The following is an 18,091-nucleotide window of genomic DNA, read 5'->3' as shown; positions in this document are numbered from 1 at the left end:
GTATTCCCATGACAACACATTAGAAACTTGTTCCAGAATAACAGGACTCCATATGGTCTGCAGTGGCAATGATTTCAGCACGTCAGTGTTGTTTATTTCAGCAATGGAAAACATTCTCCCCTCAGAAGTTTTGCTTCCTCTGAGCCTTGGGAGTTTGTTTTTCCTTCCTCTGTCCTACTCCCAAATTTTGTTTAGGCGAGTGGTTAGCTGAGACTTCTGTCTTTCTGGTTTGTTCTTTCTGTCATTTTATCCTCCCTACTGGAGGAATGGTTGGACTTGATGATCTTAAAGGCCTTTTCCAACCTGGTTGATTCTACAATTCTACTCTGTTTGGTATATTTAAGATTAAGTGATTCTCCCCATCACATGGAGAACTTGTAACAGAGTTGGGAAAGACCCTGTTCATAAGCTTCACCTGTCTCTATTTCCTTGAACTACAGTGAAAAGGGTTACCTTTTGGTGGCCTGTTTTTTTTTTTTTTTTGGCTGATTTTCTGTAGCTGAGCCACTGGGGTGGAAACTGCTGCCTCCTTTGTAATATGTAGAGTCACTCTGGGATGGGTGGGATGGAGACATTTCTCAGAGGAGGCTCCAGCTCTGTGCAGCTGGGATTTGTGTCCATCCTGCTGTAGGTGCTTTTTGTTAAGACTTGGAAGCCAGCTCCAAAGAAGACATCACTGCTCAGGTGTGATAAGAGCTGAGAGCCTTTTTTCATGTTAATTCGCTAACTGTTAAAAATCCTTTTGTCCATGTATCTCTAATTAGAGCTACACACTTCTATGAGGGGTTGCATGTGGGAATAACTTAGTTTTGCCTCTTTTCTGCTCAGAGTGCTGCTTGCTTTCTTCTCTTTTGTAAACAGCTGCCTTTGATCTCCCTTTGATTTGCATCTTTGAAACACAAGTGCATTTCTTATCATCTCATAAATTGACTATGCTGTTTATGACAGTGCTTTAAGGGGTCATTTCTTCCTGATATGTACTTATGGACTGGGCAATTAAAAGTTTCAAAGTCCAGTTGGAGCAAAAAGCTTGCTAGCACTTTTGAACAGAAAAGATTTAGGTGACTACTGAGGTAGCTGACTTGCCTGGCTGTGGATATGTTTAAAGCCACCATTATATACTGTAACAGCTGGGCTTAATCCAAATCTCTGTGATCATCTAAGCTACCTACTTCTGTTGTAGTCTGGAGCAGTCACTGTATAGGCCGAAGGGGTGGGACACTGTTCCAGATTACATCACCAAAATGCAAACATTTAGGGCCATTCTGTAGATAGTAGGAATCCAGGGGTCAATTCATCTGGCTGATTTAGGTGTCTAATGATATCTGAGATGCTGTAGGGTATCAGGAACTTCCACATGGGAAGGATAGGTAGGACACATAAGACCTGCACCCTTCAGTAGCAGCAGCTAGGGGTTGAGTGGGCAGCCCGAATGGCACCTGCATATGGGTAACTGAGCTGAGTCCCCTCATCAGGGCACTTAGTGGCACTAAGAGAGCAATTCAGATGGCAGCCAGTCTGTAGGCAGTACTGGTTGTATTGAGTGGACCTCCTCTGACTTTTGTGTGTATGTTGGCTTGCTGGTTACAGAGAGATGCCCATGTCTTGGTACAGAATGGGACCCCACCCTGAAACTCAGATAGAGCAAGATGAAACTCAGAGTCCATGCAGGCAGAATGGGAGTCATGGACTTGAGCCAGCAGGGTCTCTACCACAAACTTATTTACCAAAGACAATGTCAGTACAACTTCTCTAGCACATTTGGTTTCCTCTCTGGGGAGTGGAGACCTGTTCATTGCTTGCTGCTGGCTAAAAGGTGTGTCTAAAGTTGGAGGATATTAGTAGTTCCTGGGTTGGCTCATTTGTCTACACATAAGTGGCAAGTGCTCTCTGAGATGCTCTTGATTCTTTCCTTGGACTCCAGTAGTTTTCCCAAGAACCCTATGTCATGGCTGCTGGCCTCACATAAGAAGCTTAGAAAACCCTCGGGCATCACAGATGCCTGAATGCTCACAATTGAATTGATCCCCCAAGGCCTTAGCATCTAGATTTTACATTCAGAGGAACCATCACATGAGGACAGCAAAGAGATTGAAGCTATTAATTATCTGGATGTCTTAGAGAAATAAAACCTTTAAATGTCACTAAATGTACTGAAGAATAAGAGAAGCAAGACTATTTGCTCCTGTTCATAGGGGGTTTTGATATTCTTTGTTTCTAAATTAATTCCAAAAAACAACATTAAGAATGCAGACTGATGCCAGTCCCTGCTTTTGGGGTTCCAAGCAAATCAGATGAGGACACAGGAAATGGGTCTTTTGTGAATTACTATAAAGCATTAATTTTAAAGAAAGAACCTCAGTAACAGCTTTTGTAGTTGTTGCTCTGTTTGCTTTGGTAATTATCGAAAGTAAAGCCTGAATGTTACGGATGCTGAATGGTGAGCCTCTCTGGTTTCTCCTAAAGAAACATGTAAGTAAGGCTGAGTGGGATGAGATTATTCAATGGCTTCAAGACCACTGAAAATATGCCTGTTCTGTGATGGTTTGCCCAGAGAACACAAGGAAGTGCAGAATTTTTTAAGAAGAAATGTTAACTGAACAGGTCAGATCATCAGCTTGAGTTCTGATTTGAACTTTGGGATATGCTACTTATTTCAGTAAACTCACACCTGGTAAGCTCAGCTCATTTAACATGCAGTCATTTCGTTCTTTTGTTTCTGGAAGCAACTATTTGAAGCACATTACAGTGACATTTGCATTTGCATTATGGTTTATTTTTCCCAGGTTTCTTGAGGTTGAGAATAAGCAGCTCCAGGATCAGCTTCGAGAGGTCCGAGATGAGAGCTGCAGACTGTACAAACTGTTGACAGATAAAGATTTTGAGATAAAGCAACTCCAGAAAAAAATACAGGAGGACAGATTGGCTCTAACAGGTAAATGGAGTAACTTTGTATTCTCACTGTGTTAGTTTGCTTGATACTGATGACAGGAGGGTAGGGTAAGAGATTCATTGTGAGCTCCTGACAGTGAAATATTAGTGTGTCATCTCTTTACCTGCTTTATGCTAAAAAGGAGTGTATTAGTCATATTGTGATCGCCTCTGTTGCACACCTGTAATGAGTTTCTGCTAGGAAGAATCAAAATTCAGGTTTCAGGTGACAGAGACTTGTTCTCTGTTGAGCTTGCAGGAATTTGCACTAGCACTGAAACCACTTGCCTCTGACCTGTGAAAATACTTAGACACCTGACTATACGTTTAGACAATGCTTAGAATTGCTACCTAAACTTGGCAAGGATCGCAACTGACACATTTTTGTATTTGCTGAGTTTACAAAGCATCTCGCTCGGGTAAGGAGTCTCATGGCTTTATTTGCAGAGGGAAGCTCCTCGCAATGGTTTTACATGATGGCGCTTACACATGGAACAGCATACATGCTTAAAGATCTGTGCCTTCCTCTCTCCTTCAGTTTCACAATCTACAAAATGTGAACAGTACTACTACTACTACCCAGCTTACACAGCTATTGAAAGGACCAAATGACTTCTGGTAGTCAGACAGGTCAGATCTAAGGTGAAGAATATTGTTATTGATAATTATATGGCCCTTAAAAGAAGTATCAGGCCCTTTTGGGGTACACAGCGATCTCTGTTCCTCACAGATCTTCTGCAAACTTGCTGTTATTGGCACAAACCCACTTACGATTCATAGACATCTTATTTTGGAAAACGTTCTGTTAATATCAAAGAGCAGTGTTGCAGCTTTCTCGGCTTTGTGGTGCTAAATTCCTTATTCAGGCTCCTTTTTGTTTGTGTGAATAAGGCACATGCAGGATGCTTGCTGAATGCTAAATCTGGCTTCTAAAGTGTCTTAGGGGTCCTTTGAAACTTGGACTGTGCAGGCTGCATTTCCTCCACTGGGTGCCACTGTTGTTTAGGACAGCAGAGATGACCGGGCTGGCAGAGAAGGGGGAAACCAGCAATAAGCAGACCTAAGTAACATTTAAATTGCACCTTAATTCTCAAAAATTGCCAGTGGCTTGCATGTAGGAGAGATGACGAGCTCTTACTGGGTCAGGACTAGGAGCCAGATGTGCTGTTGCAGTTTTTCTGGCTGACTCATATGCCAGCTTGAGGCAGTTTGCGCCATGCTTCTGTCTTTCCTGTCTACAATGGGGCAAAGACTCATCCACATTGCTTGGGAATTAAAAACTTTGATTAAATGTGTGCAGTGCATTTGATAACCATCACATGGAAGCACCAGCCTGGCTTTCGGTTAGTTTATTACTTAGTGATCAATTGCAGTCATTATTTTTCATGAAAACTAAGGGGGAAAGGTAGCTTCTAGATAAGAAGGGGAAAAAAAAAAACAGATAAAGGAATAAGAACAGTGGAAATGCTTTTAAAAATAATAAATTTATGCTCTCTACATGTTTTTTAAGTAGTGATATAGGTGCATATTCTGTTCTCAGCTGTATTCTGTGTACCCTCTTTAAAGTCTCTAGGGGTCTTATGTGACCCAGAATTCACTTTAAAGTGATCTGTCATCCTTGCATCTCACCTCAGGTCTTGAACATAATCTTCACAATGTCAGCAGAAAAGTTAATCCTTCAGAGCAGTGAAGGAGGATGAAGGAGTTAAAAAGAATGACAACAGCTGCATTCAGTCTTCATATATCCCACCAATGGTTTGTTATTGTAGGCTCATATTCATTGCTGAGCTAGAAGTTTATGCGGACATAGTATGCAGTTATAATTATTTTACACTCGTGCGAAAACTTTTCTTCACCTATGTGATGTGTGTCACTTAACAAAAGCCAAGAGACACACAAGCTGGTCCTGGGGATTGCTGTATTCATGACACTAATAAAACCCTCTCTGATGAGGAGATGAATGAAGTGTCTGTTTAAAAAAGCAATTAAGAGAGTAATACAGTAAGGCTCTATGTATAATCTCAAGGGATGTATAAATAGGCATAATGAAATTTCTTGAACGTTTTCCAGGACTCAGCTGTAATAGTGTGCCTGACCTTTTAGGACAGATGTCTAAAAAAGTTCACACCTCTGTTTTCAGCAACTCTTCCAGTAATAAACAACCAGCATAAAATAGTGTGTTGTCTTTTCCTATAATACTCCACAAAAACCTGTTCATAACTATCCTTCACAGCAGTGAGCAGGAAACACTTCTACCCTTTCTATGTAGTAATAGTGCTATGACCAGTGTTGTGGCCTTCTGACATGTAGCTGTTGCCGAAGTGTGAAATGTGGCTTCGCTAGCCACAATGTGATGCTGACTCAAAGGACCAAGCAATCCAGCTGGAATCACTGGCGCCTCTTTTCCTTCTCTTGTTCATTTAAGTGCCTGGCACAGCTCTGAGAGAAATGGATTAGAAAATAAAAGTACATTGTGCACTGGACAGAGAACAAAAGCATCATCTATTCTGAATCTTCCCTGTAAGATGTGTGCCTTGCTTTTATGTATACTTTTCAGGGGCGTCTGGTTTAGCTGGAGATGTTGCAGCTACTAAAATAGTTGAATTAGCCAAAAAGAATCGTGAGATAACTGCAGAGGCTGAGACTGAAAAAGCCAAAGTGAAACAACTGAATAACAAAGTCAAAGAGCTGGAAAGAGAAGTGAGACATTTTTGTTGTTCTTTCTTTGCATGCTAAAACATAGAAATCTAGCTTTGGGGATAGAGGACCTGTAGAAACTGAGTTAAATTCATGTTCCCATTTTGTATTTGCTCTTACATCCATGCTTGCTTTGAGTTCTTGTAATTTCTATCCATAATACGAGAAAGGGATGTGTGCCCTCAGCTGTGTTTTCACCTTTGCAGGAAGGAGGAGCTAGGAAACCTCCTAAATCCATAGGTTTCTATGACCCAAGAATATATGAAATAGTGATTAGGAACGTGTATTTGCCTCACAGAGGCTTTTCTAGCACTATGGGAATGATATTTTTCTGATTTTATTTTTTTTGAGGAGAAGCAAATTTCATACCATTATGTCTTACATTCATTAATGCCAGCCGTGAACTGGTATTCTATTCTAAGCTGTATTTGTCCATGTAATGAAAGCTGCTTTCTAACATAAGTACTCCCAGAACTGAGACAGTAACAAACTAGATCATGTAAAACACCAAATCTTCAGTCAGGGAAACTCATTTTTCTGGTTTAGTATGAATTTTTCGTATGTGCTAACCTATCACAGGAATAATATTACTCAGGTGACTGCTAAAATGAAAATTAGAGGCCCTGATGGCAGTGTTGACTTTGTTCATCGGCTGCTACTCCTCTTCCTTACACAAAACTGGTAAAATTTTTGGTAATTTTTAGTCCTTTTTTTCTGCAGTTTGCTTCCTTAGAAGCATAACTTAAATGGATCAATAATGTTTATCATGCTGATAAATGTATTCTGACTTCATCTGTCACAATCAATTATCACAAATCATGCATTTATCTGAATTGTACCCCATTTACCTGAAAGTTGAAGAAATAATAGATTAAAACTTTGAGAACACCTGCATAAATCCAGAATGTTCTGGTCAAAAGCTGGCTAAGAAATGTCAGGTGTAGCTGGGGACCTACAAAAGCACACAAGAGGGGCAAGCCATGAATAATTTCAAGAAAAATCAAGATAGTTATAATCCCCTACTTTCAGAAGTGTAATGATCATTATTCAAACAGAAACTTAAAGTATTGTCAGATATTGACCCAAAAGAAAGGACCACAGACATTTAAGGAAAGGAAATCAAACTGAAAGCCAACACAAATTTTCAAGAAACAGTAATTGCAGTTCAAAGCAGAGATGGACATGTTAAATGTGAACTAATCTGCTCTTAGACACCAACACCATCAAAATCAAAACTAAACACAGCAGTCTGTCTCATCTGAGATAAAAATGACCACAGCATGAACCCCACTGAAACCGTGCCCTGGTCAATGTTCTACATTTTCTCACAACCTCATTTGGAGTGGCTTTTCTCTAAACTAATGGTGACTGGCTGAGTTTGTGGATTGTACTTGTTCAGTAGAACTATAAGAAGATAAGGGGGCTGACAAGAAAACTGAAGAGGAACTTTTTACAAGGGCATGTAAGGATGGGATGAGGGGTAATGGCTTTAAACTGACAGAGGGTAGATTTAGATTACATATTACGAGGAAGTTCTTACCTGTGAGGGTGGTGAGGCACTCGCACAGGGTGCCCAGAGAAGCTGTGGCTCCCCCATCTCTGGCAGTGTTCAAGGCCAGGTTGGATGGGGCTTGGAGCAACCTGGTCTAGTGGAAGGTGCCCCTGCCCATGGTAAGGGGTTGGAACTGGATGAGCTTTATGATCCCTTCCAACCCAAACCATTCTGTAGCTGTCGCAGAAGGAAACCTGTAGTGATTCATATCTCTTTAGTAGCTCTTAAGCTAAGCTGGATCACTGTCTAGACACACTCATCTTTTTCTATTCATTGTAGAAAGAACCAAGACAACTAAAGTGCCATTCAGGTGCCCATGCATAAGTGTGAAAGTACAATCTGAGATGCCACTTAAACCTCTCAGACACCCCTGCAGGGCTGTTGGACATGACAGGACTGGCAGTGCTGGTACAGTGGCTGAAGGCCTGCTGGGTACCCTCAGATCCTCAAATGGGACTAGGCAGCTGTGGATGGGCAACAAAACCAAGCCTGCAGCCAGTTCATCCACTTGATGTAATATAGGAGTATACTGTAGAGTGGGCTGAAGACTTACCTGATTGTGTTGGCCAGACTCCATTCTTTATAAAGACTCCCACACTGAAAACGAGGAACATGTTTATTTGTGATTTGAATCTCATTCCCTATGCTGACTTCTAGATGCCTTAAACCCTGGAAAATGAATTGTGGTGACACATTTGCATCACAATATGTACTTTCAAGGGTTATTTTACGTAATTGTTAACTCTTTGCTTGTATGAAAACTAAAAATATGTAAAACAAAAGGTTTTAACATGGCTGTTTCCACATATAAAATGGAAGGTGTGGCCATCGAGCAATCACTTAACAAACGGTGGTACATGTAAACAAATACTGCAGACAGATGTTTGCGGAAAACTGCCTTAGAATTTAACCTAGCAGCTGCAAACACTAGCTGGAATTTCTTATTCTCAGTCCATTGACTAAAAGGATTTATGAACCATATAGAAGGGGTGGCCTAACTGTTGATTTACGTGCAAAGAAGCGGTGACATTAGGGCTGGTTCCAAGTTACACTCTGTGTTTCACCAAATAATCATTTTAATGAAGAAACTATTCCTTAGTGCCTTTTTTTACTTGGGCAAATAATCAAGATTTTCCTCCCACCTCAAAGAACGAAGTCTCAGCCCTTTAAAGCAACATTTCCAAATTACAGCACTCCTGTCCAGTAAGAAGTCTTTGCAACCTCAACATAAGACATGGTTCAGATGAGGAATCATTTTATGTCTGCCTGCCTTTGCTGTGGCAAGCAGTAGGATATATATTCTTCATGGGTTGAGAAATGCTACCTTGGAGCTACCAGCTAAAGAGAAATGGCCTTAACATCATTGCTAATTGTCAGCTGTAGGGCGACAGGTAGTCATTCCTTCTTTTACATTCCTTTGGTGAGCAGTCCTATGTGTTTTTTATTAAATATCCTGTACTGTAGTGGGTTTACATTTATGTATATAAACACTTATTTTATGAACCTATGGTAATAAAATCCCCCAGAAGTCTCCATACTTGATAACTGATTGTGTCTCAGCAAGTCAGAGACATTTTTCACTGAATTTATTCCACAGTGAAGTAACATATGCTACTTTGGGAAGTATTTCAGGGGAAAAAAAAGCTTTCCTACTGATGGTGTTTAAAAACAAAGGAAAATGAAGTTGTTTGACTGTTTTGGGTGTTTTTTTTTTTTTTTCTAGAGTAAATAAACATGCATGTTATACTTTTTTTTGCTAATTAAGATTCCATGGAGGTATGCTCTTCACTGTATTCATTCTATAATAACAGTGCACTTTCTTTACAGTTACAGACAGCCGTAGAAAAAATACATTGTCTTGGTGGTGGTGATGCAGGAATCAAGCCATCAACTCTGAAGATGATAGAAGGAAACTTGGTACGAGTTGTAATTGAAGAGAGGAAATCAGAAGCTGATACTTAGTTCTCTCCTATTGTGCAATCCTTTTCCTATGACTAGAACAAGTTTGTAGCCAAACTGCTCTGTTCGTATCGCCTCTATACCCTCAAAATTAGGGAAGGCTAATGGGTCTGGAAAAAGCAGATTCTGTGGTCCTGAGGGGTCTGTGGATCTTAATCTCTTCAGGTTTTCCTTGAGGACTGTGTTCTTACCAAGTACCTTCTTCTCTTCAAAGGCTGAAAGTCCAGAGGTGAAAGCATTGCAAGAAAAATTAACTGCAGCCAACTTTAAAGTGATGGAATATCGTAACCAACTCCAGTCTGCAAAGCAGGAACTGAAGATGACCCAAAAGGTACTGTTGCAGGATGCATCTGGGATCCTGTGCAAGAGGTATATTCGTGTGAAATCAGGAGGCTTCTTTTCTTTTGAGCTTTGAATAGCCTCCATGAAATATTACAATGAACTGTAAAGAAGTAAAGAAAGACAGGGGTGTAGTGGTTGCGTTGGAAAGATATACACATGGGCACACAATTTCATGTTCTGACACCATAGCTGGATGACTGTGTCTGTTATTTCTACTGCTATGATAGGTACAGGTTCTTCAAGGTTTGAAAGTCCCAGTTGAGCAGAATAGGTTCAAAGCTTATGTTCAGGCACATTCCTCCTTTCCAAAACATTTAATTATGTATTTACTTTAAATGTAGGCTTCAGTCCCATAGAAATCAATGGGATTAAAGACCATGCTTGAACTAAAGTACAGTTTGTTGGAGTGACGTCCGGAGTAACCTTTTTGATTCATGATGGATTTTAAAGTGTTTATGTGCTCTGTTTCCTTTGGTTTCGTTACTTTGCATAAGAACCTGCAATGCAGATCGGAGTAGAAATATGGTCCTAAAAATAGAATTCTGCTGACCTTTTTATAAATAATTTAAATGCTCTTCATACTAACTTTAGCTCTGGTTAATATGGCTGTGTTGGAATTGTGCAAGAGAGATTGGCTCAATTCCTGATTTGCAAGGGTGTATATTAGGACAATACTCTGTTCCTGTTTAGTTCTGGTTAAGTATTTATTACATCAAAAATAATTACATTATGTTGACAACTGTCAGGACTGGTTAGTAAACCTTGGTGATGAATTTGAAATCTTTTTTACAGAAGTAGCACAGTTTGCCACCCAGCTATACAGCTAGAGAGTACAGTTTGACACTCTCCATAAGCAGGCAGGGAAACACAGATTTACATCTTTTAAAAAAGCAAAGAATAATACTCAAACATATCAAAATACTGAAATACCCTCCTCAACAAGTAAAACTGTTCATGTTAGCCAAACTTATTCTACCCACCGACAGTATGTATTGAAATAATGATCTGGAAGAGTTTACACCAGATGAGATGCTGAGTACCAGATGCAGGCCAGTCTGTATAGATTGTGTTTCGTGTTTATTGCTAGAGTAAGCAGCTTTTCCATGCCTCTCCCCAACCTGTATTAAAGCCTAGCCTTCTTGTTTATGTTAATTCTTTTTTTATAGCTTTTAGCAAATGAAGTTGGTGAAGATGTGAATATTCAAAGTCTCTTGACCAATTCTGGCAGCTGGCGTGGACGAGCCCAGCAAATTCTTGTTCTCCAAAGCAAGGTGAGTTAAGACCCTGCATGGTGCCATGTAAGCTGGGTACTGGGGTGCTCTTTCTAAGTACAGATATTACATCAGTTTAAGGCAAAGATGCTGTTAGTTCTTTATTACATAACTCCTAACATCTATACTTGCTTATAAGGTATGTCTCAGTACAGTGTTTACTGCAACTACATGGCAGTTTTCTATGTTGAAGAAAGCAACTGTTAGAATAAAACACTTTATGGTTATTTCTGAAATAGTTTTAAGGTACATTTGTATGTGTTTGCGCATTCATGTGTGTGTGTGGTGGCAGGCATGTTATATTCTAAATACGTGTTGATGTGTGCAGGGTGTTTCAGAGTTCCTGCAAATTATGTTAATTAGTCTTTTGCAAACATGCAAGCTTCAGTATTTAAGCTGTGAATCTTTTGCATCTGTGTCAAAGGAGAGAGTTCAGTGACCTTAGAGAGTTCTGGCAGTTAAAATCCCAGGGTGTTGTGGAGGTGCCTCTCTCCACTGAGTAGAGAAGGAGCCCTGTTCATTGTCTGTGCTCTGGCTTAGACACCTTCGTTCGGTGCCTAAAGTCAAATGGGAAGAATTGAGGTCAGATAAGATTTTCAAGTCATTCCCCCAGGAACTTCATTAAAATCTTTAACTCTTGAAACTCCTGAAGGGCACAACCTAGCTGAAATGTCAGCTCCAGACGGGGAGGCAGTTTTTTCTGCTGTTTAATTCTATGCCAACAAACTGATTTTGCACTCTGACTGAAATTGTTAACCTCTGATTTCCTTGGAGGAAATTACATTTTCCTTCCATTAAGGTCCCCTGGATGGAATTCATGTGAAGACCATAAGTACTGTACTATAATGTAGAAATTTCTTTCTGAGCGAGTATCCTCAAGCCCCTTCAGTAGTCAGTGGTGATCTTGTAAATACAGTCACTTGATCAAAAGTGAGGTAGGTGGATCTTATCTTAGAAGACACCTCCAGAACAAGGCAGAGGAACTGTGCTGTAGCAGTGCCCATTTCCTTCTACCGACTGTGAAATAGATCTATAGCAAATAGCTGAGATGCAGGGGCTTAGTTCACTTGACTGCATATAGGTGTTTAATGCCAGCTGAGATGCCACAGGGTGTCCCTCTGGCTTCTGGTCATCTCTCCAGAGGAGTATGGATGCCTTGTAGATCCTGCATCATGTATGTCTCCAGTATCCCAGGGCATCTAAACCAGTGCTAGGTACCCATGTTCAGCCTAGTGATCTGTGTCTTTGATTGTGGACATCCTGGATAGTGATTCTCCTAAAGACCAAGATGCTTAAATGTAGATGGGTGAGTGGGTGTTTGCTCTTTTAGAGGAGATCTAAGGTATTATTCTGTTGTGAATATGTGTGTTTAGTGGCATTCAGGATGCTTTGGAGTTGTTTGCCTGACCTCCACATATGGCCCTGTCGTGGTTTAAACCGATCCACACAGCTCGTCCACTCACCCCCCGCTCCTGGAGGGATGGGGAGGAGAATCAAGAGAATGTAACTCCCATGGGTTGAGATAAGAACAGCCCAGTAATTAAGGTATAACACAAATCACTACTGATTTATATTACAATGATAATATTGATAAGAGAAAATAACAAGAGAATACGATACCACCGCCGAATGAGTTCGGCCCCCCTGAAGAGAGACTGTGCCTTTCCGGGTAACTCCCAGTTACCTCCCTGGGCATGACATGCTGTGGTATGGAATACCTCTTTGGCTAGCTTGGGTCAGGTGTCCTGTCTCTGCTTCTTCCCGGCCTCCCCTCGTCCCCAGCAGAGCATGAGACTCACAAAGTCCTTGGCCAGAATAAACATTACTTAACAACAATTAAAAACAATCGGTGTTATCAGCTCTCTGCCCAGGCTGGAAGTCAAAACAGAGCTTGCACCAGTTACTAAGAAGGAGCAAAACGGCTCCTGGTAAACCCAGGACAGGCCCCAATAAAGCACATATCTCCAATGTGTCCTGAGTCTCTTGTAGGTCTGGTGTTACATCTTCTCCCAGCACAGATGCCTTAGATGTCTGTATATTTGTTAGCAGGTAACAAATTTAAATTTGAAAGAGCAGACACTGCTCTGTGTTAGTTAACCATGATAATGTCAAGAAGTAATATGATGCTACTCTGACATGGTTATGTCCTCTTTGGTGCTGAGCCACTGTACTCCTGGAAAAGGCTCTGGATGTGTTGTCATTATTGCCCCCTAGGTTCGAGAGCTAGAGAATCAGTTGGGTCAAAGCAAGACCAGAAAATCACTGAGCAAGGTTGATGAGGAATTGCTGGCACTTATTGATCCAAGGAAGTTATCAGCCCAAGAAAAGAACTTGCTGAAGATTCGCAGCTTAGAAAAAGAAAAGAAAGAAACTTTGGAGGTAAACCACTGTGAGTTGAGAGGGTCCAGTTTGGGTGTATAGTATGTAATAACTTGCCTTACCTTACCTTCAAGGTGTATGTTATAACCCACCCAAGGATCATTTCACCCAAAACCCACCTGGTTTTTGATCTACTGGAGCAAATTCTGCCACACTTCACGGACTGCGCAACAGGCTTCCACACTTGATGTCTGTACTGTAGTCTTGCGTGGACAGGATTGTACACGCCTCTGCAGTACAAGATTTAGTCTTCACCTCTGCTTCTGTCTTCAGCTTGGGGGCCCCAGCATAAGAAAGATATGGGCCTGTTGTACTGAGTCCAGAGGAGGCCATAAAGATGATTAGGTGCCTGGAGCATCTTTCCTGTGGAGGCTGAGAGAACTGGGCTTGTTCAGCCTGGAGAAGAGAGGGCTCTGAAGAGACCTTAGAGCAGCTTCCAGTGCATAAACAGGTGACAAGAAAGGTGGAGAGAGGCTTTTGACAAGGGCAGGTAGGGACAGGACAAGGGGGAATGGCTTTAAACTGACAGAGGAGAGATTTAGATTGGATATTAGGAATAAATTATTTGCTGTGATGGTGGTGAGACACTGGCAGAGGTTACCCAGAGAAGCTGTGGCTGCCCCACCCCTGGCAGTGCTCAAGGTCAGGTTGGATGGGGCTTGGAGCAACCTGGTCTAGTGGAAGGTGTCCCTGCCCATGGCATGGGGGTTGGAACTAGATGATCTTTAAGGTCCCTTCCAACCGAAACCATTCTATTTTTTACGTGTCAGATGCATCTGTTTAACCTGAAATGCGGCCACCTGACAACTGTGCTTGGTAGGTGATGTTGGGGAAAGGGAGAGAGACCCCAGGTTGCAATACAGCTGGTACTGACTTTATATTGAAGGCGTATGTAGAAAGGTCCCTGCTACAGCTGCATCCAAACTCTGTAGCATCCCTCTCACACTTTGGCCAGATGTGCATTCTTCATGCAATATTAAATACAAACCAGGAGCATACAGAATTAGGTTTTAATACAAAATTATCATTTGCTTCTTGGCACATACTGAATTAACCCAGTTCACTTCTATTCCTGAGCAGACAGACTTTTTTTTCTTTTTTTTTTTATACTGGCAAGCAGGCAATGAGTTGTAGCATTTGTAATTTCTACTTTCTTTGGGATGATATGGAATGCCAGTGCCATTTTTTTATATTCTCCCAGGGAATACATGATTCCTCTAGCTCATCAGAGCACCTGGGGCTTGGTGATAGCCTGTTAACTGTCATTTCCTATTATGTGTTTGCATCACTGCAGAAACTCACTGGGGAATATGATGCTCTCAAAAAGAGTCATGAGGAAGTGAAAAAAACCCTTGACGCATCAAAAGCCAGGAACAAAGTGCTGTGCAGTGAAGTGAAAACCCTGAAGGGACAGATCGTAATCCTGCTGGAGAAAGGAAAACACGACAATGAGCTCATAGATGCCTTACTGGTATGGTCTGACTATTACTGTTGGTCTCAGCCCCTGCATATCATCCCTCTTTCTATAAGTGATGAAACATGATGTCATTTAATCACACAATGACACAGACAACCTTAGGGTGTGCAGGAGCCTGATGAATCAAACTGTGACAGCCAGAGGTTTCTTAGGCAGCTAAAGCACTTCTGTGTTTTGGATCAGATCATGTAAAGGCTGCAAGACAGCACCAGGTGTGACACACTTGCAGTCAAATGGCTCTAAGCTGCAAGTATTGGAAAAAACATTTTGCAGAAGCAGGATTTAAATAGGGTTGTCTAGTATGTAGAGGAAAGGCTCCATTCTTGGCCCATGAAGCTGGACAGTATTCTCTGTTCTGCTTTCAGCTTCATTGGTAGGTTTGGGGTTTTTTTTCTTAGAATGCCTGCAATTTTGCACTTTCATTAGTTGTGTTACACAACCCAAAACACACAAGCTAAACCACGAGTACTAATCCATATGCACATTCACTTGCAGTAGCTGGAGATGAGATTTGACCTCTTCAAAACCAAGAGTATTAGCAGAGACTCAAGATGCAGTTATGCTAAAATAAATAGCTGCTGTCATGGTCTTGCAGGATGCTTTTGTCCTGCCATGGTTCTAAGTAGTCTTCCCCAATTTCAATAGTTAAAAAAAAAAAGAAAGTAGAAAATATGCTGCTTTTTAGTAGGGTTAGCTCTGTGTTTCCTGATCTGGCTCCTCACAAGTTTCAAATCACATTTCCTTGCTCCTTTAGGTTTTAGCTAATACATGCTTATGACTGAGCTGACATTCACCTCTCTGCATACCAAGCAACCGCGGGGAGTGTGGGTACTGACCAGCACATTAGGCAGATTACAGAGGAGTCAAATAATAGTTGTCACTTAGTGTCAGTGTCTCACTAAAATTATTACAGAAAGACATGAGTTTACTTGGGAAGGAATGGTTAAACTGTTTTATGCCTTACATCAAAAAAGCACCTTGCTTGCAGTTTGTTGGCCTGACAGAACTGTCTGACAAGTATTAGATTTTTCAGTTTGAGAAAAACTCCAAAAGCCACTGATAAAACAGCCTAGTGTTACAGCTGTCATCTCATACTACCCTTATCTTTTAATGTCTCCCACACAATCTGATCATGTTCTAATTTCATGAAAAGCACATTGAAATCCTTACTTTTATCCACTTCATGAAAAAATCACCTTCATCGTCAAAGGCCAGCCTTTCTTGCTTTATTTTCTGCTACACTGAGTAGCAAAGCTGCCAGCAAACTGTATCTCCCAGTTGCTTAGGTCTTTTGTACTTTCACTGTCCAGTAGCTAAAGTCTTGATATGACCAGCAGGAGCCAGTGGAGATGGACTGTCCTTACCCAGCCACGTCTGAGCATTTCAAGTAGATGTGCTGTGCAGTCCTTTCAATGGATAAATGCTGATGCAGTGATCTCATGCTTAAAACATAACAGGCTCTTGGAGTACCACTAGTGATAGCTGTGTGCTTACACCAAGGAATGGGTTTGGCAGAGCAGTCTTGCCCTAGCATTCATAAACAGGTATCTGACTTGGAGGGTGTAAAAAGCTGAGGGAGTCTTAATAATCATTGTGTATAAAAGTGAAGATCTCACTCATTGCTTTTATTTTATCAGACCCAGCAGAAGCAAATGCAGGAGATCTTAAAGCACCTGAGCCATCAGGATGAGGAGAACAAGGAGTCCAAGCACATGCTAGGGCAGAACTTGAACAGTGAGGTTCAGAAACAAAACTGCCTTATAGAGCAGCTCAGACAGGTGGTGGCTGAACGAGAAGCAATGGTTAAAGAGCTGGAAGAGGAGATTGGGCAACTCACACTTCAGGTAAACAGAAGAAATTAACTGGTGGAGCATGCTCTGTAATCATTTTAGATCTGCTCTCTCACTTCCTTCTCCCTTGTTATCTGAGTTGGCTGCTAGCTTGAGACATTAATACCTGTCCTACTGACAGTCTGTCCTCTTGGAATGAGACAGGAATTTTCTCTTGTAACTCTTAAATTTCTTTCCTGTACATAAGTTTTCTTCAAGCTGTTTAAGCAGCAGAAAACAGAAATATCAACCACATCCACCTGTGGCTCCACGTCAAGAATGTCACACAACTGACAGCAAGGGTTGGGCTCCAATGGGGACTTCTCAGTATTGAGCATCCTTGACCTCTGAAGGAAGCAAGCAAACAAACATAAATGAGGCTGACATCAGCAGGCTGCCATGGTACCTGCCATAGTACCCATCTACATCCCTTTATGGTGTGATGGGGCCCCTAGTAAGTTATTCTCATCTCCCACTGTAAAACTCTTCAAAATTTTCCTTTCCTTAAGATCTCTAAGCTATGGATATGAGTCTGATGAGCCTCAAGCATATGGAAATTTCATTGTACAGATGAAAGAACTGGGGAGGTTGGCACCATACAAACTAGTGTGTTAAAAATGTTTTAAACTTTTATGGTTTAGTGTTGCAAACCGACAGAGGCAAGATGGCACTATTGCCAGAGCACAGGCACAGGAGTTGAGAGGAAGTCCACTAACCTTCCAAAGGCTTCTCATGTGATCTTATATGTTACAGTCAGGTTTTGTTGAGTATTTAGGCAGCCAATTCCTGTTGATATAAAACCCTTATAGGGTTATGGTGAGATTGTGGATCTGTCAGATACTTCAGTAATGGGGGCTAGAGCATTGAACCTGAGGTCAAACCTGGGTTAGGGACACAAACCAGCTGGGCTGGCAGTTGTAGTGGTGGTGCTGCACTATGAGTTCTCTAGTGACTGTGTGCGCCCTATGATTTCATATGCAGCTTGCTTTGTTTTCATCCTGCAATGGATAGAAGCTAAAGGAAACTTTCTGAGGAGGTCCTGTAAATAGAAAGTTCTGGCATGCTTGCAATAATTATAAGCTGCTGATTAAGCATTAAGGGAGCTATTTTTCTTTAAACTGTGTAATCAGTTTTATAACCTGCTTCAACATTAACAGTTGAAATCTGCCTATGAAGGAGACGGTTCAGGAGCTGCTGAGCCACCACCTTCTGAGTCCTCAGAAGATCCAGGTTCTACTCTGCTTAAGCCTGTGGCATCAGGCAGCAATCAGGTTGGAAGGACTGGATCTGCTCGGTAAGAAGACCCTAATGTCAATGTTTACAACTTCTGTGAGTTATTCAGAAGCATGGTTTCCCCAAGCAACTGTATGAAACCACAAGTGCTATGTGCCAGCAGTGGTGGCAGCCTGCTTGCAGTATATGGGAATCTCTAATCACATTATCTCTTGGATTTTCATCCTGGAACAGAGAAAGACCTACAGACTTACAGACAATACTACATTTGGCATGATGGTAGTGCAGCTAATTATCCTTCTACAGCTCAGATAATGTTCATGTGGTTAGCTTAAGTGCCTGTGATTCTTCTCTCTTATGAGAAATGGGGTTTCTAATGAGCAGACTTCTGAAAACAGGGTGTCGTATTAATGCAAAATGC

General features: G+C 41.4%; 1 protein-coding gene across 6 annotated transcripts in view; it reads left to right on the top strand.

Annotated features, from left to right (window-relative positions):
- CCDC13 (coiled-coil domain containing 13) overlaps nucleotides 1–18,091 on the top strand; it is a 35,597-nt gene that overhangs the window by 3,298 nt on the left and 14,208 nt on the right. For 4 of the 6 annotated variants that reach the window (XR_010609978.1, XM_065666930.1, XM_065666931.1 and 1 more), the window contains exons 3-11: nucleotides 2,787–2,935; nucleotides 5,489–5,631; nucleotides 9,008–9,097; nucleotides 9,354–9,470; nucleotides 10,648–10,752; nucleotides 12,967–13,131; nucleotides 14,426–14,602; nucleotides 16,246–16,452; nucleotides 17,595–17,731. Coding sequence is in view for 5 of the 6 variants with exons in the window: in XM_065666930.1 (XP_065523002.1) it covers nucleotides 2,787–2,935; nucleotides 5,489–5,631; nucleotides 9,008–9,097; nucleotides 9,354–9,470; nucleotides 10,648–10,752; nucleotides 12,967–13,131; nucleotides 14,426–14,602; nucleotides 16,246–16,452; nucleotides 17,595–17,731 (1,290 nt within the window). In the remaining variant the exon portion in view is untranslated. The remainder of the gene's footprint in view (nucleotides 1–2,786; nucleotides 2,936–5,488; nucleotides 5,632–9,007; nucleotides 9,098–9,353; nucleotides 9,471–10,647; nucleotides 10,753–12,966; nucleotides 13,132–14,425; nucleotides 14,603–16,245; nucleotides 16,453–17,594; nucleotides 17,732–18,091) is intronic. The other 2 variants (XM_065666932.1, XM_065666933.1) reach the window with 2 other exon arrangements.

This window comes from Lathamus discolor, chromosome 2, assembly GCF_037157495.1.
Source record: "Lathamus discolor isolate bLatDis1 chromosome 2, bLatDis1.hap1, whole genome shotgun sequence".
Lineage (NCBI taxonomy): Eukaryota > Metazoa > Chordata > Aves > Psittaciformes > Psittacidae > Lathamus > Lathamus discolor.
This window is presented reverse-complemented; position numbering and strand designations above follow the sequence as displayed.